Genomic DNA, 23,018 nt, shown 5'->3' with positions numbered 1-23,018 from the left:
GAGAGGAGAGAGTTTCATCTGAGAGAGAGAGAGAGAGAGAGAGAGAGGTGAGATCTCAAGATTACTTCTTTTCTGTTTCTTACCGTTTATGGATGCAATTCTTATTCAATTGGTCGTATTGATATTGATTCTTACATGAAGTTGCTGTACTAGCTTTCTCTATAATTGCTGTCTCGTGCGTTTCAGATTTGTGGAGGAATGGCAACCGTGGCCTCTTCGCGGCTTGTATCGAGGAGCTCCGCAACTGGATCGGACCGTAAATCACCGTTCGCCGAAGATGGCGCCATGAGAAGCAAACACATGACTTACAGTGGACTGAGACCTTCTAACAAACTGGATCTGCTACAGTTGAGAACCAATGCGAAGGCCGGTAGCAGGCTGTTTGGGAGGAAAGCGGCCAAAACTGAAACAGCCAGGGCATCCCAGGGAGTAATCAAGTGTGGAATGAACTTGGTCTTTGTTGGAGCAGAGGTTGGTCCCTGGAGCAAGACCGGTGGACTCGGCGACGTTCTTGGAGGACTCCCCCCGGCCATGGCGGTAAGCGCTTGTTATACTTATGTGAAGCAAATTAATAAAAATCAGAAGTCCCCATAACTCAAAAGCAGAAGCTGTGACAAACAGATTGACACAGGTTTCCAAGTAACAAATACTCACAAGTTGCAGCACCTAAATCGCAACAAACGCCCGCTTCGTTTGATCCATAGAAAACTTATATATTATGTTGTGGCTTACTGCTTCTTCAGGCCAATGGGCACCGAGTCATGACAGTATCACCACGATACGACCAGTATAAAGATGCCTGGGATACAGAGGTGTTCGTTGAGGTAGATTCCGGAACTCATCTGAAGCTAGCTTAGGCTAAACACTTAAAAAAGTTCAATTTGTTGTTAGTTCCTTGCGAGAATTTCCTTTTCATGCACAGATCAAAGTCGGGGACAGACTTGAAACCGTTCGCTTCTTCCACTGCTACAAACGAGGTGTTGACCGTGTTTTCGTAGACCATCCACTCTTCCTTGAGAAGGTATAATTTTGCATCCGTGGATGTTGTTAGTTTAGACGGTAAATTGATAAAGGATTTAGCATGTATAGAAGCAAATTCATTCAGGGGCATTGATTATTCCTGTTTTACTGTTGAAGGTGTGGGGAAAAACTGCAACCAAAATCTATGGTCCCAAGGCCGGAGTGGATTATAAAGACAACCAACTTCGCTTCAGCCTGTTATGCCAGGTGAGAATTTTTCCTTGCAGTTGACTTTTGCCTTAATTATTCTGATTCTAAAAAAGTTAACAAATAAATGGTTGTTCTATATCTAATTTGGACTGCTACGGCTCTCAGGCTGCTCTTGAAGCACCAAGGGTCCTGAATTTAAACAGCAGCAAATACTTCTCCGGACCATATGGTATGGTCTCCAGTTCCTGTACCTAACAATTTCTTCACCTTTTAGTCCAAAGCGTTCCATTTGATTGAAGGAAGTACTTCTGTTATGCAGGAGAGAACGTTGTTTTCATTGCTAACGATTGGCACACCGCTCTTCTTCCCTGCTACCTAAAAACTATGTACAAATCTAGGGGAATGTATAAAAGTGCCAAGGTAATTTCATTGCATGCGCCTCAATATGGGTAATTTCAATGGGGACTCGTGTGAAGGCCGAGTTTAAAAATCAGCTAATTATGCGACAATAATCTTTCCAGGTTGCTTTTTGCATTCACAACATTGCCTACCAAGGCAGATTTGCCTTTGGAGATTTTTCACTACTAAACCTCCCAGATCAATTTAAGGGATCTTTTGATTTCATGGACGGGTATGCATATTGTTGCTTACATAAATGCAACCCATTGCACAAACTACAGGTCTTATAAACTTTGAGCCAATTTCTCTTCTGATTTTGCAGATATAACAAGCCGGTGAAGGGAAGGAAGATTAACTGGATGAAGGCTGGGATACTAGAATCAGACAGGGTTGTGACAGTTAGCCCCTATTACGCTCACGAACTTGTTTCAGGTGAAGATAAAGGTGTGGAATTGGATAACATCCTTCGCGTGACTGGTATCACTGGTATTGTGAATGGCATGGATGCACAAGAGTGGAACCCATCTACTGACAAATATATCGATGTGAAGTACAATGCCACAACTGTAAGTTTTTTATTCTAGAAGTTCCGAGTCCTTTTGCCTAGACGCCTCAACGATATGTATTGAAAAATTTTCGTCAAATTTCAGGTGATGGATGCGAAGCCCATTTTGAAAGAAGCCCTACAAGCAGAAGTTGGGCTGCCTGTTGATAGGAACATTCCTGTAATTGGCTTCATCGGTAGACTTGAAGAGCAGAAAGGTTCTGATATTCTTGTAGAAGCCATTTCACAGTTTGTTGGAGAGGATGTACAGATAATTATTCTCGTAAGCATCAATCCTAGACGCAAATAACTTGATTGAATGTTGCTGCTTTTGTTGCTAAAACCAAAATCGATTTTGTGTGAAATGGTTATGGTGTGTTGTTCTAGGGGACTGGCAAAAAGCATATGGAGGAACAGATTGAGGAACTGGGAGACCTGTATCCTGACAAGGCCCGTGGAGTGGCAAAGTTCAATCGCCCTTTGGCCCATATGATCATAGCTGGAGTGGATTTTATGTTGATCCCCAGTAGATTTGAACCATGCGGTCTTATTCAGCTGCAAGCAATGCCATATGGAACGGTACTGACCCTCGTTCTATTCTTCACCATATTTTACATCCTGCATTTAAACTTATAATATCCTGCTCAAGGGAGCCTGATTCAGTTCAAAGGGAGAAAAAAAGCTGTAGAGAAGACCAAGTTGCCAATAACTCGCCGAGCAAAAAAAAAAAAATTGCCAATTACTCATAAACAAATAAAAAGCATCGAAAGTGCTATATACAGCAAGACCTACTTACCATACAAAAAATGCAGACTACATATGCTTATCATGTGCTTGGACGGACATATTCTGCATATATGATCTAACTGGAGTTGGACTACTTTTTCAAAACCTACTCGAAGTTGCATCAAATGAAGTGATGGCTTTTTGGTACAGATTCCCATTGTTGCCTCAACTGGTGGACTGTTCGACACCGTGAAAGAAGGTTTTACAGGATTCCAAATGGGTGCCTTCAACGTTGAGGTAATGATACTTTTCTCGTGTGACATTTTTTTCTAATCAAGTTAACTGATGAAGACTACTAATTCTTGAAAAACCTTGGCTCCAGTGCGAGACTGTCGATCCTGCTGATGTGAAAGCAGTGGCAACGACTGTGAAGAGGGCACTCCAAACCTACAGCACCCCTGCTTTGGCAGAGATGATTCAGAACTGCATGGCTCAAGAACTCTCGTGGAAGGTGAGTCATTGAGAATAATTGGCATAAACTTTTGATTACATCAAACATTCCTGATTCTGGTTCAACCAAATAGGCAATCACTTACATGTACATGTATGACTATTAGGCTCGGAAGATAAGCGCACACAATATTACAGACTCCTAGTCAATTACAGGGTGCTTTTAAGTTTCTGAAGCCATTTAAATGAAAATGTAATGGATTTGTTGCCCTTTGTTTGCGAAACAGGAGCCTGCAAAGAAGTGGGAGAAGCTGCTGTTGAGCATGGAGGGAGCTGGCAGCAAACCAGGTGTTGATGGGGAGGAGATAGCTCCTCTTGCTAAAGAGAACGTTGCAACTCCTTGAGCACCAAACTGCTGTTCCTGGGGCTACTTACTAGTAGTTAATTTTGACGGTTCTTACTGAATAGTACCATACTCAAAACTTGTAATCTTTCAAGTAGATGGATTGAAAAACGGATGGTTACCAGAAAGGTCCCGAGTGTGACTATTGTAATGGTGTTCGATAGTGTAATTAAAAAATCGAACCTTGTTGAACCAATTACCAGAGTTGTTTGTATTCCTGCGGCTCCTGCCATACCAAATTCTTTACTTCATATGCAGCGTTGGTAAAATGGAGACAATAGGCTAGTCATATGCAGAGACCCATTGTGGCCCCTCTAAATCCCAAATAGAATATAATCCAGCAAAGATAAACGTACTATTCTTCTGCATTCTGGCATCCCTATTCACAATCCTCCAACTACAAAAATTTTGTTCACAACAATTGGCATTCTTCTGCCTATAACGGACCTTCCGGGAAACGTGTTCATTTACTTGTTGAACAACCAAATCAAGGAGAACGATCTTACGAGAATCAAGAAAGCATACCTTCCAACAAGTAAAAACTCAGGGAAACTTTTTTGATAAGGGAAAAAAAAAACCCCTTGGGAGGATTCACCAACGGTTCCAGAGCATGGTGTTAAATGGCATTTGCTTTACAGACAGTAACTGGGAATTTATTCTGTGTACATTTTCTTAATGTGTTCATCAAAAAAAGATCAATGAATGTCTTGAAAAACTCTGTAGGTTCTTTCTTGCTATATGTAGTATAGTATGTCATAGCAACCCAAGCAAGGTTCCTAACTTTGTGCCAAATGATTTACCACTTAATATATACCAATGGGCCACAAAATTTCAGCATCCCAAGTGTGTTGTGGCTTAGAAGCACCACTTACATGGCAAACCTTCTGCCAAATGTGCCTGGAATAGAGGCAGCCAAAGAGGATGTGAGGTACAGATTCTATTTCTTGATGGCAGAAGGAGCAAACAGCTAAAAAAGATAACTCCCCTGTTAAGGTTACAAAGCTTATCTTAGCTCTCAGCTTCTTTTGTATTGCCATCCATACGATAAAGCTGTACCTTGGTATGCACTTAGGGAACTAGACTAGTTCGTGCCAATGGACAAAAGGTACATTGGCATAAATGTTCTACTAAAATCAAGTGTATGTGTTTTGCCTACCGAACTCGAGAAGCATGTCCCAAGGCTATCACTTCAGCAGGAGCACCCAAAGCAAGAATACTGTGTGAATCAAGAGGGGACGAACAACCCAATTGGGAGGGCAGAAGGGCCCCAAAATTAGCAGAAGTCCTACTCCACATCCTTTCCTGGGAATTTAGGATCAGTTCAGGGGGCAGGGGCAATTGCAACCTATGTTTGATTCCCAAAATCCTACAGGCTAAGTAATCCAACTAATATGCAAACAGATGTGTGATGCTTGCATCAAAATACCAGTAAATAAGGTTTCTACAGCATTCATAAACCATTCTAATAATCTACTAGGAGAATCAAACATGCCAATATAGCCCAATCACTTGCCGACTAAACTAGTTAGCATGCGGCCATTTGCAAAACATGAAAGAAATTCAAAAAAAAAACACGAACAACTCAAGAATTACCACAAACAACAAGCTTGACATAGAAAACTTCAGACAGACAAATCTAGTTTTAATATGAAATTTCTACCAGATAGATCCATCTTAAAGGTCAACAGTGAAAAACACAGCAATTATACGCTATGGAAAAAAAAAACAAAATTTCAAAATAAGCACTAAGAATAAAGTTGAGCCCCAATGTTGCCGAAGACCCAGACAAAGCGACCTAATCGAACAAAGAGAATCCCATGTCTTCATCGCTCTCTTCCTTTGGTTCTTCCTGCAAAAACATCAAAACGCAAACCTCCCAATCAATCACACAAAAGTTCTATCTTTCATAACCTTGGCAATAAATGACTAGAACAGAGATGTTTTATTACCTTCTTCTCCTCAACCGCAGCTGCGGCTGGGGCAGCTGCCGCAGCAGCGCCGCCAGCAGCAGGAGCAGAAAAGGCAACAGCTGCACCACCTCCACCAGATCCAACGTTCAGGATGAGGTCTTCGATGTTCCTCTTCTCAACCAGCTTTGCAAAGAGGCTAGGCCAGAATGATTCCACACTCACATTCGCTGCTTTAACAAGGGCAGCAATCTTTTCCGCCTACCAACAACAATTATACATTTTGATGTGAACCTTTCGCAATAATTCATCAAACTTAATAGGTCATATCTTCTAAACAAAGAACATCCCCCCATATGTTCCCCCTAGAGATAAATTACTATAACAAAGGGAGCACCGTTCACGATGTGAACCTTAGTTTGAGGCTAGCTCACGTATTAATTTCTAAACTACCCTTAAACCTCCTAAAGAAACTGCCAAGAAGGACCAAAAACTGCTTTCGTCTCCCCCAATTCTACATTCATAAATCAGATTTCATTAGAGATTAATTTTCCTCCAATTTGATTCAATTTCAAAATAGCCCGAGTGTATTCCCTCAAAAATAATTTTATCTATACATAATAATTCTTTCGTTTTAGCCTTTTAGGGTTTGACAAAAGCCGCAGTCACATGGTATGCCATATTCCACAAAATAGACGTGTACAAACATATAGTATAAACAACTTATTGGAAAAAGAAAAAAAAAATCCGCAAAGTACGAAACGCAGCAGTAGATAGATATGAGGAGGGATGAAGATTACAGTGACGGGGATCCCATCGTCGTGAAGGATCAAGGCGGCGTAGGTGCAGGCGAGCTCGCTAACCGACATCGTTACAAGAGATTTGTGTAATACCTACAGAAACTGAATGATCAACACTAGGTCGATTTGAGATATCGATGGTCGAAAAACGCGAGAGAGAGAGAGTACCGGTGAAGAAAGACGAAGCCTGCTATTTCTCGGTTGCTTGTGCGGCGTAGGGGCTTGATATGTAGTGTAGTGTATATATGGAATGTTGCACGGCTTAGGGCACAAGACCTAATGGGCTCCGTTTTGGTTGTGGGCTAACATATTCCGTGGTTTGGTTTGGGCCGGTATTGGACTTAACTTAATACAATGAAGCCCTCGTATAAGGCCTAGATTGATTCGAAGACCCAGTTCGGTTTAGATTTTGAAGGTGGTTTTTGAGAGTAATGAGTAGAGAAAGATAGATAGATAAAAATTATTGGGGATCGCGCTTAGGGGTTTTGAAATCTCCAAACAAACAAGCCCGGAAAGTTTCCAAAAAATAATAGTAACAATTTTTTTCATTAAAATGGTACATTTTTTTTAAACCTTTTTTTATGAGTACATAATGGATTGATCAATATGGAACTCCACATACTCGTCAGTGAGCATTGCTTTTATAACACTACAAAGTCACCTACAAATCGCATATTCAAACGTAGATCCCACCGCGTTTTATAGATGTCAAAGAATAATAAATTTAGTCTCAACAAGCGATTAGAAAAATTTAAATTTAAAGCATCGAACAACGAGAACTCAAGTACTAGTATTTTTTTTGAAGTGAGAGAACTCAAGTATTTAGCTGTTGAAGAAATGGGTGGTTTTTACATCTTACTACTATCATCCCAACGTGCATTATTGGATTACGAAATTCGGGTAAATCCCAAATTTTGTAAGGGAAATGATGTGTGCGATACAAGTATTTTACGCATTAAAACTTTAGCATTAACAAACACCGATCCGGGGATACCAAGACATTTGGTATCCCTTACGGTAGAGCTGGGCAACGGACACGAGACACGATAACACGACACGAACCGGACACAAAGTTAGCGGGTTAGGGTTGAACATTTATGACACGAAACACGAAAATGACACGACTTGAGAACACGAATTCTAAATGGGTTTGGTTCGGGTTGAACACGCGAGACACGAAATTGACACGATTAACACGGTTACTAATCTGTGTCACCCATTAACACGAACGTATATACATAATATATGGTATATCTGTAATTCTATATAGAGTTGGGCAACAGACACGATAACACGACACAAACCGGACACGAAGTTAACGGGTTAGGGTTGAGCATTTCTGACATGAAACACGAAAATGACACGACTCGAGAAACACGAATTCTAAATGGGTTGGGTGATTTGTGCAACGAACCCGACTAACACGACACGAACACGACCCGACACGACCTGTTACCCAGGCCTACCCTACGGTCTATTTCTAATTTTTCGATTACACTTGAATGATTGACTCTATTCATTTTGTAGAGTTTGACAAGAACCTTAAACGTACCAAAGATCATTTTCATTGGATTTTTTTAGATACATGATCGGCACTCATGAAAATTGAAGAAATCAAAACTGGATCCAAAACCACAATGAATCGGAAACCAATTTTGTTTTTTGGCAAATTTTCACATGTGTTGATTATGTATCTATTAAAGTTCGATGAACACAATTTTTGAAATGTTTGTCGTTCTCACCAAACTCTACAAAATAAACGGAACTGATCATCCAAATGTGATCGAAAAATGACCGAGAAATTAAAAACGAACCAGAGGGGATACCAACCCCCTTGATATTCCCGATATACAAAAAAGTTTCTCCAAGTGACACCGTTTTGGGGTCAATAAGGGGAAATGGGATTCCAAAGCTTGATCCTCGTTTGCTAGTACCCCAGCTAGGTAGCTTAACAACACCACAAAGAGTTAAAATGCACCTTCTTTTGCTCAAATTGAAAACACCTAACCCACCAGCTATCTAACAATTTGTAACATCCGTAATGGAACATAATTCGTAAAATTTTCTAAACAAATTGAATGACTTCGATTATTACTAGATGAATAGTACTTTGGTAGATCTACCGAACGACTGTAGCGGAGGTATAACTTAAAGTCTTAAACAATTATTGTTTCTCTCTCCTTCTCCTCTTGCTCTCTCTCTCTATCTCTCTCTCTCCCTCTCAAAAATTTTTTTAGGTTGTTTATATATTAAAAAATATGGTTAAAAATTTAGTGCTCAAATTTTTAATCCATTTAAAATCGGTGCGAAGATTTTATTTTTTTGATTATTTTATCCTAAAGCGTGGTAGTTAATTTTTATCTCTAGGGCTATCATAATTCAGTATATGCTCTTTATTTGGGACTATGTAAAGCGGATACTTGATTATGAGAGTCATATTCACAAAAATTAATTACCACGCTTTAGGATAAAATAATCAAAAAAATAAGATTTTCACACCGATTCAAACGGATAAAAAAATTGGAGCACTTAATTTTTTCAAACTGTTTATAAATTAAAAAATATGGTTAATGTCGGAGAGAGAGTGAGAGAGAAAAACTAACATTATAATAATAGAGACTAGGTAAAATAGAAAGTATTGGTGTAATATTGAAAGTGATGTGGGTAGGTAAAATATAAAATATTTACTATTCTTTAGCAATTTTTGCTAACGACTACGATACATGTTCTTAGAGCAAGTTTACCAGTGGATAGGTGTACTACCTTGTGATTTGTGAACAATTTACAATTTACAATTTTACTTTAACTATTAACTTTTTTTCTTTCATAACTACACCAACACTATTTATTTTACATATCCATCTATTAAAATACTATTTTTTATTTTTCTTTTCTCTTCCCACAAAAATATTTGCCACAGCAGCCACCACAATAAATCCCTGCTCAATCAATGTCGCCTCCCCCTACACAAAATCATTCTTTTCTTGACCTCGCTTTGTCAGCTTGGCGATCTCATAAAACGCACCTTCACGTCGCCGATGAGGGTGTCAAAATCCGCGACAACGTTCATGGCAAACCCGGCGGTGTAGACATTTCCATTTGGGGCAATGTTGGAGGAGGACGAGATCGATTTGACCAAAAAGCAAGGGAAGTTGAAGCGGTACGTCGCCGTTTGGAAAGGGAAACGAATCTCAACCAACATGTCGTTCAACGGCCAATTTGTTTACGAAGTGGAAGGACGAGGAGCAGTTGAGAGAGAAAGAAGGGGGAAACAATAAAACATAGAGTACCTTATGAATAGTGCTTAGGTAAAAGAAGCTAACAACTCTAGCAAAATGGATTTTGCCTTCCTTTTTACCTAATCTGGTGCAACATGGTTTTCTCCCTTTGAATAGGTAAAGTGGCTTGTTTCGAAAGTTTACAGACTCTGGTGTACTTGCTCTTAGGTGTTTTCAATTTGAGCAAAAAAATACTAGTAGCATTTTAACTCATTCCGGTGTTTATTAGCTACTAGTAGCAATTAGCAAACAAGGATCAACCTTTGGAATCCCATTTCACCTTTTTGAGTCCAAAATGGTGTCACTTCGAGGCACAACACATCTTGTCGTCCCTAAGAGACAGCAGGGTCTTCAACTCTAACAAATACAGTTTTGACATTAATATTATTCAATTTTAATTGTCGCATCAAATATTCATCTCTGTAGGTTCGATACAAGTTGTGAACCATCTCCGTCCCAAATTGCTTGCCTTCTAAGAAAAATCGTGCAATTTTCGGTTCGAAAAATAAAATACTTCCAGACATCATTCTTTAAGTTTTTTTACACCAAATTAAAGTACTTCAAGAGCTCTTTAATACAGTGCAAAGGAATTTTAAAAATGGTGCGCGAAAGTATTTTATTTTTTGATATTAAAATTGCACATCTCTTTTCGTAGGGGTCCAACAATATGGAACAAAATGGAGTACTCCTACAAATCACCCTAGGGTACGAAAGCACATGCTAAGGAGGAGACTCGAACTAGGGCTCTCTCTCTCTCTTGCTTACAAGTTTCGAGTACAACACACACACACTCTCTCTCTCTCTCTCTCTCATCCGCTTGTACAAACCCCGGCCGGGATTCGATCTCGCCATCTCCTCACCACTACGACTTACAAATACAGAAGACGTCGATTTTCCCTCTCGATTTTCTTCGCGCCTTAACCGTACCAACGGCTTTTCGTCACGCTAAAACAATTTCCGACAATGGCGTCGCGTTTTCAGGCCGCCGCGCTCGTGGCTTCTCCGTCGCATCCCAATGCCGTCGCGTGGTCCGACGAGAACTTGGTCGCTGTAGCTTCTGGGCATATCGTCACGATTCTGGTACTAGCAATTTTCAGTTAACGCACACGCAATAATTTTGCACGGATTGTTTTTGTTTTTCTGCTTTCGCGTTATTGTTTGGTATTTCCTGATTGTAGAATCCGGCTACGCCTTTTGGACCTCGAGGCCTGATTACTATCTCACCCAGCAAACCTTTTCCGATTGGCGTCGTTGAAAGGAAAGGTAAGCTTAGTACTAAATGCATTCTGCGTTGCTATTTTATCAATGATCGGCATTTTTCTTTTTCTTTTTCTTTTTTTTTTTTTGGGGGGGGGGGGGGCGGCGAATTTACGGGCAACAGAATTCACTTGGCGAAGCCGATCACAAAAAAAAGAAAGAAAACATAATTCACTAGGCAAAGCAGTTTTCGTACTTACTCTATTTTCACTAGACAACACCACATTTTTTTTTTTATCGATTGTTCATTGTGACCTGGATTTCTCACTGGAAGTTCAGAAATAACATATGTTTATTGACATTCGAGGTTCTCCGGGCAGCTTGTGCGCACCTTGACTAATCCAAGGGACTAATCGTCTAATCTAACCGCCCACTAACGGAGGCCCTATTAAGGACAAAAAGATATCAGAATACTAAGACAAAATGAGAAGTATTATTCCAACATCCTTCTGTTTTTTTTTGTCCAAGCTTCTTAGAGGGGAAGGGAAAGGGGAAGGTGTAACTCAATTTGCTATGCTGGCAGTCACAGTTAGCTTTGGCGAGGTAGAAGGAAAAGATTGGGCATGGCTGACCGATCTATTAAGACTTAAGAGCATATATCCTCACGCCATGATAGGTTAAGTTTTCAAGTAAATAGAAAGCTCTTTTATTGTTCAACACTATGGAAACGATATTTTTCACAGCCTAGTTCAGTCTAAGAACCAGGTGATGGTTTATTGGTACATTATTTGGATGATTTTTGAATTGTATATGGCAGAAACACTTCATTGTGGCTATTCTACGTGGTTCCATAGACAAATATCTTCGTTTGGCTTCTATAAAATTAGTAAGAAATTTGAACATGACATTTAGGCAGCTTCTGGTTTGTTCACTGACATATCACCACATGTAAAAGAGTACAGCAGTTTTTCTGCTTATAAGCTGCTAGATGAGCTACTTCAAGTTGTTTAAAGTATGCTACTCAGCTTAACAGCGCAGATTCGCGGACAACACTATTACTGTTTTCATCATTTCTTTCCTTTAGCATCTCACTTATAAATATGTTTTTTTGTATGCATCAACTTTTTGATTGTGTTGCTATTTTTGCAGATTTGCTCTCGGGCTGCTTGTTGCCGACATGTTTATCACGTGACCCCCGTCCTTGTGTTCGTTCAATTTCCTGGTCCCCAGTTGGATTTGCTCCGAACTCAGGGTACGAGCTTCATTTCTTCTACCGACTACTACATCTGGCATGTCTGTAAATTCACCTGCTTCTGTAATGTACTTTCTACGCTCTTGATGTCACTGAATTTGTAAGGTTTTAAGGTTGTGGGTTTTTTGGCTCTATGAAGGTGCCTGCTTGCTGTTTGCACCACAGAAGGTCGCGTGAAGCTTTATCGCATGCCCTATTGTGAGTTTTCTGCAGAGTGGGTAGAGGTATGCACCCATCTGCACTTATAAAGAAAACAGCCACGTGGTTTGATCAAGTGCTTGATGATGTCAACACTTATTTATTTCGGAACAACTAGGAAAACTAGGTTCCTAGGATATTGTAAATCGAGTATTGGTTACAATAAAATGGTCTCATGTTATGTCTTTTTATTAGGCTGATGACATATCGGAAATGCTGTATAGTTATTTTGCAAGTATCAACTTTGTGGAGTCAGATGATAGCAATTCAGAAATTTCAAACGTAAGTTGCCTTTTATGTTAATTACTTTGTGGTTTGTGTGTTTTGATTTGCTACTTCATGCATGCATGCCTGTTGCTTCATTTTTTAGATCACATTTCATACAACTGAGGCCTAACTTTTCTTGTGGTGCTTTTTGGGTCTTCCTATACTAGGAGCAAGCAAATCAACTCAGCTTAGAGGTTGTATGTCCTGACAATCAGTTAACTTCTATTTCAAGGAATGAATCCAAGCGAAAACGACAGAATGCATTAACCATAATGTACATTTTCTCCTTGTTACCTTCTTCAGGTAGTTGAGATCAAATCTGGCAATATGAAAGCAAATAATCTGAACCAAATTGTTTGTGTGCCTAATTCTAGAGCAAAACCTCTGAAGAAAAAAGAAGAAAGACCCTGTCTACCACAAATAACTGCAAATCAGTATTCCTTTCGCAGCACAATTCTATCATCACTTGTTGTTGCTTGGTCGCCAGTTGTGCAGTTGGCGTCTGAAATGGAGCCAGTTTCTGCAAAATACTCATCCAACCGCTGTTCTATACTTGCTGTGGGAGGGAAGTCTGGAAAGGTTTCATTTTGGAGATTCCTTGAACCGTCGTGCTTCTCTGTTATGAGCAACAGAGATTCAACTTCTGCATCACTGGTTGGAGTTCTTCAGGTACATAGTGCTTGGATCACTGCCATTTGTTGGGCCTCGTATTCTTCTGGTGCCTCAGATCCCCAACTCTTATTGGCTACTGGGAGTTCTGATGGGAGGTGGGTTAGGTCTTTAGATGCATAATTGTATGTGATTTTTCCATGATTCTCTTCTATTCAAGAGTAATTAAAAGATGTGCATTGCCGATCAAAAAAAATTTTTAAAGATGTGCATTGGACTGGAGATTCTCACCGGAATCCTACTAAAACAAAATTTTGAATTCTTGATGTTCCCTGGTATCCTAGCTGGTTTAATTTGGTTTTTTTCAAAGGTGAAAGTCTTTAAATTCCATTAGACTAGGAGATTACGTGTTTAACGTTTTCTACATTCTTAGCTTGTTCCTTCTTTTGTTTCCTTCCCAGTGTGAAGATCTGGATTGGGTATGGTGGGGCATTGTTGAAGTCTTCAGATGTTAATAATGCTCCATTTTCCCTGTTAAAGGAGGTCAGCATTTTGACGAATTAGAATCTCATTTGTTCTGTTTATCTCGCATTCAAGAGAATTAATTGTTTTCTTGTTTTTGTCTCTACTTTGAAATAGGTTATGACTGTTGATTTTGTCCCAGTCTCTGTAGTTTCACTTATTGTGCCCATCCAGTCTGCAAACAAAATGCATTTAGCTGTTGGCAAAGGATCTGGGTCTTTTGATGTGTGGATTTGTGACATATCTTCAACTACCGGCAAATTTGATAAACTTGGCTCATATGGTGCACATGACCATATTGTAAGTTTATACATGTTGCTCAGTCTTTTTGCTTAATGATGATGGTATATATGATAAAGGTTTCAATCAGATTACAGGGTTAGCGTGGGCATTTGATGGATGTTGTCTGTACAGCTGTAGCCAGGTATTCTTTTTATGGAAGTTTAGTTGCTTGTTTGTTGAAAATACAAATTGTTTCGATGACTATATCTTATGGAAGATTGTTTATTCTTCTTTGTTTTTGAAAGGGAAAATAAAATCCTCCACTCGTTTATTTGGAAATGTGTGCTGTCAACAGTTAATGCAACTCGTTTTGAATCTGAGAGTATGGTCAAGATGTACCATGCTATCAGTTGTAAGAAAATCAACTTTGGGATCCTATTCCAACGGGAAGAAAGAGGTCATTTGGTAGATTTTGTTACGTACATTGCAGCCATAAATAATTCATCTCTAAGTGAGACTTTCTTCTGAGTTTCATGAATGAGTTGTTTAATCTTTTCTAAAATTGAGTGAGATTCCCCCTTTTTTTTGCCTTTGGCGGCTTCTTATTCTTTTCTTTTCTTTCAAGTTGTAATAAAAATAATCAATTAGGTTTTCATGATGTTCAATTTTATACAACATGCATATCGCTAGTTCAGTGAGTAGATAATTTGAGCTATCTATATAATTTTCTTGTATGGGATATCTGCACTCATATAAGGCTTACAACTAGCCTTTGTGTTTCAGGGTGCATGATAAGGCCATAAAGCTGATGATAGTTACTAGCTTAAGACATTTTTTAAATTTATCTGTTTCAATGACAACAGGACAATTCTGTTTATAACTGGACCTTATGTGACAGCCGCCTCTGTGAAGTACCCTTTCCTTCAAATATTCCTTTTGTAAAGAGTTCCGGCGATGTAAGATGCAACCCTCTTTTGTTCTTTATCTAGATTTTCTTCTTCTACTTCATTGAATATGGAGATTCTTTGCAGGTTCCAAATGTGTTTGATTCATGCTTTGGTTTAGCAACATCCCCTGGAAATCTGGTGATTGCCGTGGTATGATGTTGTCTTCCTGAAGTTCTGTAATCTTGCAAAATATGGTTACACTTATTTGCCGTGTAGAATGACTGAGTAGGATAGCTGTCATCCTTGGCCTTTTTAGATGCGTTTTTGTCTTAAAAACAAAGAGGTCAATCCAATGCTTTTGGCTTAATATTGCAATAATGGTTCAAGAATCAAGTCTTCTCTGATTTTGGCATTCATTCTGAAAACTATTCAAACCCATCCCTTTTGCTGAATGTCTTGTCCCTGGGGAACATTCTCAATTCACTTTCTGCCAATGCCTTGCCCCTTGGGAACATACCTCAATTTACTTTCTCAGGTTTTCTCAGTGACTGTGTCACCTATAGGTTGACACACATTTGTTATCAGTTCTTTGTTGCATTATCAACATCCATCAAAATTGTGGTTTGTGTATGTTTCTTCCTTTCAAGCACTACCTTTTAAGGAACTACCTTGCTAGATTGATGTATGAAGGTTGCCGCAGGGAAGTTAAGACAATTGACTCTTATTGTTGCAAGACATGATCCAAAACTAACTCATGGCCAATCTTTGCAGGCCCGTAGTTTTGATGCTGATCTATTGAATCCGATGTACCAGGCAAGGTTTGATTTTCCTTTTATTCATTTTATGTCCTTTTGCATTAGGATTGCCGATTGCATTTCTGTATATGTGCACGGTGCACCTGTGAGTGCTTGCAAAGTATGTATGGGAGCATTTCTACGCAGGACATGCATAGACATATAAACCATTACAATAAGGCAATATTCTGGCCAAATTTTGCATCTATGCCCTAAAAAGTAAATAAGTCCTGATATACGGGTTCTCTTCCAACACTTATGTTTCGATAGATATCTACATTGACGACTATAGTTACATAGACATAAACCCCCTCTCTTTTCTGTCTGCTCCTCTTCTTATCTCTCCCCACTTGCCGGTCTACGTTCTTAACTTCTACTCTCTCTTCCATCATCTCACCCTCTTCTCCCACAACCTTCCTTGTTTTTTTTTCTTTCCTGTGAGCAAGCACTTCTTACAAAGTGCCATGTGCATGGAAAAAGAAATGAATGGCAAAAACTCTACTGGATTTTCTCCTACTTTTCTTTATTTATTATTATTCTCATTTAATTTATTTATGCGTTACAGATGTCATTAGGGTTGTGTATTATGCTTACTTATTATGTGTCTAAAACTGCTGGTACAAGTGTATAATAGGAGCAAGTGTGCTCAAAAACACATTGGCATGTACCAACAGACCTATTGGAATGATGACATAGCAAGAAAGAGTATCAGATGGACTTCTAGATGAGATAAATACAATGAAAATGCAAAAGAATGCAACGTAGTGAAGTTATTTAAAAACTCCTATTTTAAAGAAGTATTGTTTTTTATGGGAAAAACCTCATAACTTGAAAATGACGGAATCTGCTTTCTTTGATCATCTGAACATTGTGTCTCATCCTTCATAAATTAACATATGTTGGAAAAACATTCAGGAGTCAGAAGGCTGCTATTGAGTTCTTCTGGATAGGTGGGCAGCAATGGGACGTTTTATCTAACAGAGACCCTGATTTTGATGTTGAAGCAATTTCTGGTTTCCCGGAGAAGGAATTAGTTTATTGGACGCACAGTATTTTGTTATCTTTGAAACAATATGAAAATGTGGAGAAGCCTCTGGTTGTTTGGGATATCATAACAGCTTTATTGGCGTTCAAGCAGTCTGCACCGAAGTATGTTGAGCACGTACTGGCCAAGTGGCTGATGTCATGTGTGGGAATCCAGTTGGGTCTTCCTATTGCAAAAACCTTGTCAGAGGTTTCTAGATTACTCTCAAATATTGGTTCCCGCCAGTTGCACCTCCTCAACATTGTAAATCGGCGTGTAGTCTTGGCAGAGCTGAAGGCAGATAATATTAACTGTGGTCAGACAAATTTAGGACCGATTGGTGCTGAAGAAGACGTTGCTTTGTGGATGGAGCTGCTTCTTGGCTGTGAAAATGAACTCCGAGAAAGGCTTGTGGCTTTTAGTTTTTCTGCCATTTCGAGCTCTATATCCACTTCATCCTCAAATGGAGACTGGCAACCGGTGGGATTGGCACAAATGGGGCAATGGGTTGCACATAATGGTGATAATGTACGGGATCATCTGAAACTCCTTGTGGCCGGTTTCAGAAAGCTTAATAATAGGTATTCCTTAGCATCCATGCATTTCTTTGCTCATCTTTTATTTGGAATACATTTTTTCAAGTATGTTGAAAAGCCATGCAATAAAACTTGCTCCAACGCACACAATATATTGAAGCACCAAAATTTCCCAGTGAATCTCGCTCTTCAATTTTGCCAACTCAGTCACAATCTTCAAAAGGTGGGTCGCTCATCACTTTTTTTTGGTTACTTTTAGAGGTTGACAAGGTTGTCAAGCAGTGAATTGAATCAAGAATCGAAATGGTCCTTTTCAGAACATGCTTCCTAAAATAGACGGGCATTAGATTTAATTCCTATGTTGATTTGGGTGAAAAATATATAATATGAATGAAACTATAAGACCTAAATCAATGAAAAGCTTGTTTAAATGATGAATTGATGATCATGTGGAGTAATAGGTAAGCTGTTTCTATTGCAACTTGCAACAGATGGGGTTTCATGAATCCTACTTATGGTCTTTTTTTTTTTGTGTGAAAAAAGAGTTAAAGTACAAAACAAACCTTTAGAAGGTCTAAGAGTGGGTTGGAGTTGCTCTTAGCATCCACTTCGTCAATGTCAACAGTTAGCTCCACAACATGTGCAGGTATGCAGCAGAAGAGCAATGCAGCTATTGTTCAGCATCTGTTCCTTTTGAATCTACAGAGTTTGCTTTCTGCCGGGCTGCAAGTAGCAGTGGCGGAGTTGGTCAGAGCCATAAACTGCTACGGTGTGCTGCTTCCATGCAGGTCTGCCCTGCTACTCCTTCATGGTTTTGCATTTGTTGTCAGAGATGGGTTTCCAAATTGGCGCCCCAGGCTCTATTTAGAATGGCGACTTGTCCTTTTGATTTCGAGTTCTCTACTGTATCTTCAAGGCCTGAAGTAATTTCAAAACCCTTGTGTCCCTTTTGTGGGATACTGCTTCAGAGATTACAGCCAGAATTTCTGCTTTCAAAATCACCAGTGTAAATCAATCATATTTTGTAGTTGATGTATCATAAGTGATAATTATCCTATCAAGTGCCAATCCACCAGTGTAAATTAGATATATCTAGGATTATGTTGTACAATAGTATGTGATAACCGTCCTGTCAGTGCCATTGTTGAGCTTAATGTTGGATAAAGCATCGCAAATGGCGGAACCACGGGGTAATAACAGTTCCATTACTTGTGTTTTAATTTGTTTTCTATATTCAGCATATCTCATCTCTTACACGGTGATATCAACCTCTACGTAATATGGTTGCTCTATTTCCGACCAAGAAAAGGAGGAAAAAAGGCACCATAGAATATGAATTGCTGTGACTTGCATCCTGTTGAACCTGTGATATGTTTACGGATAAGTTCTTTTTTACGGATAAATCTAATTATATTGGGAGCGGTTCTTTTATTTCCCTAGCAATCTTTTCGAAGGTCTATTAACTGTAAAGCTAACAATGAAAGGTGTTAGATTTTTCATTTCAATTGTTTGATTCATTACAATGTCGCTGGATTTACTTGTTCATGAGTCTTGTGCTCTAGATGAAATATGATACTCCAGTTGAACAATAGAAGTTCGAGCAGAAAGAAAGAAGATGAGTTGCTTAAGCCTGGATGCCATGTTTGAATTTTGCTCTGAAGAATTTGGATTTGCTTGGATTACTATGATGGTTTTGTTAAGACAGTTTCGTATGCTCAACGTTGGAACAATAGCTAGGAGTAGTTATTTTGGTCATGCCACAAGAAAGTAATTTCTTGTGAATCTCCTAGTCTCAGCGTGGATGATCTACATTTAATCGGATCGGGAAGGGGATTAGTCGGGGGTAAGCATAAGCTAGCCTGGACATATCCCTAACCGTCGAACCAAAAAAAAAAATTATTATGTTCTTTTCTAAATCAAAGAATGGCTAGTAGTTGAACGGTTCAAATTGAATGGTCAGAATAAATTTTCTCTCCACCCCGTTTGTTTGACCAGAGCCTTTCTTTTGAAATTGTCTGTGTATATCAAAGGGTGCAAACAGTCGAGTCAAGCCGAGTTTTGTATTGTTCGAGTTTGGCTTATTTATTAAATGAGGCTAAAACTCGAGCTCTGCACGGTTGTAAATGAGTCGAGTCCGGTTAATTTACTCAATGAGCCTCTTTAAATGAGTTGAAGTGTGTGTGTGTATATATTGCGAGCCGAGCCGAGCTTTTAACTGTTGAGCTCAGTTTGTTTACTAAACGAGCCTAAAACTCAAGTTCGAGCTCTGCTCGATTACTAACCGAGCCGAGCCTTAACAAGCCGAGCCACAAACTGCTCGCAAGCAGCTCGGTTCGTTTGCAACCCTCGGTATAGGCTCAGTATAGGTAATAACTGCACGGTGCACAAAATATATGTTGTTAGTAAAATAGAGTCTTCTTAAACCTTAGGTTAGTCCGGATGGTTGGTGGTGGGTTGCTCCTAACATAATTGTCTAGGGTTTGACTAGCGGGGTCAGACCGAAGTAAAGTAATTTCTTGTGAATTTACTAGTCTAGACGTGGATGGCTTGTACCCATTCAGGGACGAGATTAATCGAGGTACGCATATGTTGACCCAAACAGCCCTTTTATCATCACACCCCAAAAAATACAGTCCTCTTTTTCCGTCACTGCATCTTCAACCAAAAAGGTAAGTTTGGAGCCAGACAAAAGTGATTCTGAGTCAAGAAAATTAACCTTTCTTATGAAAGAGTAAAGGTAAAAATATTTCCAATCTGTTTCAGACTAGCTCTAGTCAGAGTCAGTAATAAGAAGAGTGAATAGTTGGTTTTTATGCCGAACTGGTTTCCTGGTTGGTCCCCGTCCCTCTCATCCGTTGTCCTAGAGAATCAATCTTTGCCCAGAAAAGTAAAAGGTTTTAATTACTTTGGGGGTCAGGAAAATGACCAATGACCATGTTTAGGGTAATTATAAATTGACATTGGCCCATCCTACGAGTAGGTGGTAGATCATGAGGCTGGCCCCACATGAGCTATTTGTCGCATTTGTTTTTTACAATGCGGAGAGAAAAGAATCTTGATGACGCGTTGGTGTTCCCGTATGACAAGCATGCTTGGACAAGGCAAGGCTTGGCACGATCTGTGCCCAATGCAATAGGATTTTTGCTCGGTGCTTTGAATGTCAAAGTGTCCCCTCGATCACATTCAGTCGTCTCGGTCCCAAGCCGACTTAGTAAATGAGCAGTTGGTGCTGGCCTCACCTTTCACTGACACTCCTTGACATTCCTCCCCGATCGGTCTAAAAAAAGGTTCTCGAATGACAGACATAGCAACGAGTCATATCGTCGCTTCATGACGTGGGTTGTTTGGTACTCCACATGTTTTGAAGGAGATTTGAGGGGGTAATAGAGAGATGAAGTTAATAAGTGAAGAAAGAAGTTATTAAACTTCGCGCCTTCATACGGAGAGGGGGTAATAGAGAGATGAAGTTAATAAGTGAAGAAAGAAATTAAGCTCTGTGTCTTCATATAGACAGGCTGGCTCCGGAACTCCAAGTGTTTACTAATCCAAGGATTTGTGTGGATTGTTAGGCAACTGGGATCCTCTATCCCATTTGCTTGTTCCCTTTTCAAAAACGGGATGCATGTCCAATTAAGCATTGCAATGAATTACTATCACTTTCTTGAAATGGATTAGTCCAAAGCACAGTTCAAAATCATAGCAACAACTGTGTCTGTGTCCACCTTTCATTCTTTGACATATTCTCAAATGTGGTGATTGTGTTGTTGAATGTACAAAATTTGTTGATACTCACGAAACTTCTAACCCATCACATCAAAATTTTGTCGTTTGGAAAATTTAAAAATGTGCATAATAAATGAAATTGTTTACTTTTTAAAAAAAATAAAATAAAAATGGAAGGTATTCATTTAGAACGTAAACAATTGATTTACATATTATCAGACGACTCAAAAAAAAAAAAGTCCAGGTCTAAATCTTTGTGTGCAGTTTATGCTATATATATCGACATTGGTAACCCTAATATTGGCGTTAGGGATAAGAAAATGGTTGTGATTCATAAACGGAGGTGGAACAAAAGCAATAACGGTTGTTTCGCAAGAATATGAGTTGGCTTGTATGGCGTAATAGGATTACGGAAATTGTTTGAGAATCCTCCTGTGCAAGAATAGTGGTTGAAGATATACAGCGTTTATTTCTGTCCTATTGTCGAATTGTTCATCACAATTAAAAAGTGATTCCTTTGATGTATTAATTTGTCAAAACGTTGACTTTTCGCATTTTACTCAAATACAATGCGATCATCGTATTCTACTACGGACTACTCAAGGTATAAAATAGACTGAGAGAGAAGAGCTGAAGGCCCATTAGGTAGCATTCGCTTATTTGTTTATTGTACTTATTTTGTTTATTATTCAATCCACGAATCTTTAATTATTTTAAGTTTTATTTTTGTTAAATGTAAATAAGAAAAATAAAAGAAGCAAAACAATCAAACAAGCTTTAAGTTTGCAGTGGTTCACCAAGACATTGCACAGATCCATGTCTACAATGCTCTATGCTAATGTCTACCAAAAAGAGGCAATTGATTTTTTTGGCCGGACCAAAATGAGACATTATATATATATATATATAGAAACAAGAAGAACGTGGAGACTGATTCATTTTACTCGATAAATTTTGGGAAATGATTTTGCCACTCCCTTTTTTGTTAACGTCACTCCCCTGCAAGTGTATTTTTGGGGCAAAAATACACTTGTAGGGGAGTGACATTAACAAAAAAAAAGAGTTGCAAAATCAGCAGCCTAAATGTTTGATTGTACTTATGTTTAGCGACTGAAATGAATTGAAGTAGACTTAAAAAAGAATAAATGCATGCTCAATATAGTATCCAATTAAAGTTAAAGGAGGTTACTATATATAATGACATATAAAAACAAACGGTCTTGTTATTGTCAGTCCACTGGGCTGACGATAACTACATTAGAAGACAAAAAAAACATGTATTTCTGTGTGCTTTTTATACCTTTAAATACACATTCACACACTTACTATTGTCAGCCCATTGGGCTGATTTTAGAATATTTCAAAAACAAATACTCAACAAAAGAAATGAGGAGTAATTGCTAACTATACGAATTCTCTATGAATTGTCAACACAATTAATTGAAAGACCATGCTCTGTTCCAAAACCTTGGAGCCACCAGGGTTATGTCTGGTCGTTACCTTTATGGTTCTGTTCCTTCCGAAATTAGTCTAGATAGACGCAAACTGACCCGGACATCCAATTATAAAAATGAAAAACGACCATGCTCCATTTTAAATGAAAAACACATGAGAGAGTGAAAGACCATGCAAAAGATAATCTAGGGGCACAGATATTGATGCATCAGCCGAGGATGCAACTCAACAAGATATATGTCATTTTCTTATATCAAACACCTCATCCTGTTGTAATAAATACACGATGTATGTTGTCATTATATACTAATATTTTTTCTTGAAAAATAAAATGGCTTGGAGATGTACGATCAATCACAAGTTTTTATAACTCTAACAGATTGACCTGATGGATAAGAACCGAGTCTCAAAATTTTTGTCCCTCCTTTAATTTGATGTTTGAAATGCTATCAATTTTCATAGAATAGTCCTTACAGATGTTTTGCGTGGCTTTAATCATCACACTAAATCAATGAATGACATATTTTAATTTTCGTGAAAATAACAAAAAAGAAGAAGCATGAATTGAATTTGAACACCTTAGGCCATCTCCATTCACTAATCAGCCCCAAATTCAAAATTGGGTACCAAAAATCCATCTCCAATGCTTATCAAA

General features: G+C 38.8%; 3 protein-coding genes across 5 annotated transcripts; 2 read left to right on the top strand and 1 right to left on the bottom strand.

Annotated features, from left to right (window-relative positions):
* The first annotated feature begins 153 nt into the window (after positions 1 to 153).
* LOC131319862 (granule-bound starch synthase 1, chloroplastic/amyloplastic-like) lies at positions 154 to 5,423 on the top strand. Its single transcript, XM_058350284.1, has 13 exons — positions 154 to 537; positions 744 to 824; positions 923 to 1,021; positions 1,138 to 1,227; positions 1,336 to 1,399; positions 1,490 to 1,590; positions 1,692 to 1,801; positions 1,892 to 2,135; positions 2,220 to 2,396; positions 2,501 to 2,692; positions 3,050 to 3,136; positions 3,222 to 3,350; positions 3,577 to 5,423. Exons 1-13 carry the CDS (start codon positions 199 to 201, stop codon positions 3,691 to 3,693), a joined length of 1,830 nt encoding a protein of 609 aa, XP_058206267.1. The 5' UTR covers positions 154 to 198; the 3' UTR covers positions 3,694 to 5,423.
* Positions 5,282 to 6,681, bottom strand: LOC131319870 (large ribosomal subunit protein P1-like). The gene is made up of 4 exons (XM_058350298.1): positions 6,568 to 6,681; positions 6,400 to 6,492; positions 5,642 to 5,860; positions 5,282 to 5,541 (listed from the first exon to the last, which is right to left on the bottom strand). Exons 2-4 carry the CDS (start codon positions 6,466 to 6,468, stop codon positions 5,488 to 5,490), a joined length of 342 nt encoding a protein of 113 aa, XP_058206281.1. The 5' UTR covers positions 6,469 to 6,492; positions 6,568 to 6,681; the 3' UTR covers positions 5,282 to 5,487.
* Positions 6,682 to 10,399: 3,718 nt separating this feature from the next.
* Positions 10,400 to 18,425, top strand: LOC131319859 (uncharacterized). Of its 3 annotated transcripts, none has more exons than XM_058350281.1 (15): positions 10,400 to 10,757; positions 10,856 to 10,940; positions 12,024 to 12,126; positions 12,266 to 12,350; positions 12,520 to 12,606; positions 12,759 to 12,785; positions 12,895 to 13,358; positions 13,662 to 13,743; positions 13,840 to 14,022; positions 14,093 to 14,146; positions 14,808 to 14,900; positions 14,976 to 15,041; positions 15,603 to 15,649; positions 16,541 to 17,230; positions 17,832 to 18,425. In XM_058350281.1, the coding sequence occupies exons 1-15, from the start codon at positions 10,641 to 10,643 to the stop codon at positions 18,193 to 18,195; spliced, it is 2,547 nt and encodes an 848-aa protein (XP_058206264.1). In that variant the 5' UTR covers positions 10,400 to 10,640; the 3' UTR covers positions 18,196 to 18,425. The 3 variants fall into 3 exon arrangements, with proteins under 3 accessions (XP_058206264.1, XP_058206265.1, XP_058206263.1); XM_058350280.1 differs by having other exon boundaries at positions 10,432 to 10,757; positions 12,759 to 12,865; positions 12,966 to 13,358; XM_058350282.1 differs by lacking the exon at positions 12,759 to 12,785 and having other exon boundaries at positions 10,431 to 10,757.
* The last annotated feature ends 4,593 nt before the right edge of the window (positions 18,426 to 23,018 follow it).

This window comes from Rhododendron vialii, chromosome 3a (assembly GCF_030253575.1).
Source record: "Rhododendron vialii isolate Sample 1 chromosome 3a, ASM3025357v1".
NCBI lineage: Eukaryota > Viridiplantae > Streptophyta > Magnoliopsida > Ericales > Ericaceae > Rhododendron > Rhododendron vialii.
This window is presented reverse-complemented; position numbering and strand designations above follow the sequence as displayed.

Coding starts and splice junctions, on each gene's coding strand:
- LOC131319862 (XM_058350284.1), top strand. CDS start 199: ATGGCAACCGTGGCCTCTTCGCGGCTTGTATCGAGGAGCTCCGCAACT. Junction 825..922: donor ATACAGAGGTGTTCGTTGAG/GTAGATTCCGGA, acceptor TTTCATGCACAG/ATCAAAGTCGGGGACAGACT. Junction 1,591..1,691: donor GAATGTATAAAAGTGCCAAG/GTAATTTCATTG, acceptor TAATCTTTCCAG/GTTGCTTTTTGCATTCACAA.
- LOC131319859 (XM_058350280.1), top strand. CDS start 10,641: ATGGCGTCGCGTTTTCAGGCCGCCGCGCTCGTGGCTTCTCCGTCGCAT. Junction 12,351..12,519: donor TTTCTGCAGAGTGGGTAGAG/GTATGCACCCAT, acceptor TCTTTTTATTAG/GCTGATGACATATCGGAAAT. Junction 15,650..16,540: donor AATCCGATGTACCAGGCAAG/GTTTGATTTTCC, acceptor AAAAACATTCAG/GAGTCAGAAGGCTGCTATTG.
- LOC131319870 (XM_058350298.1), bottom strand. CDS start 6,468: ATGTCGGTTAGCGAGCTCGCCTGCACCTACGCCGCCTTGATCCTTCAC. Junction 5,861..6,399: donor ACGATGGGATCCCCGTCACT/GTAATCTTCATC, acceptor TGTTGTTGGTAG/GCGGAAAAGATTGCTGCCCT. Junction 5,542..5,641: donor CTGCGGTTGAGGAGAAGAAG/GTAATAAAACAT, acceptor ATGTTTTTGCAG/GAAGAACCAAAGGAAGAGAG.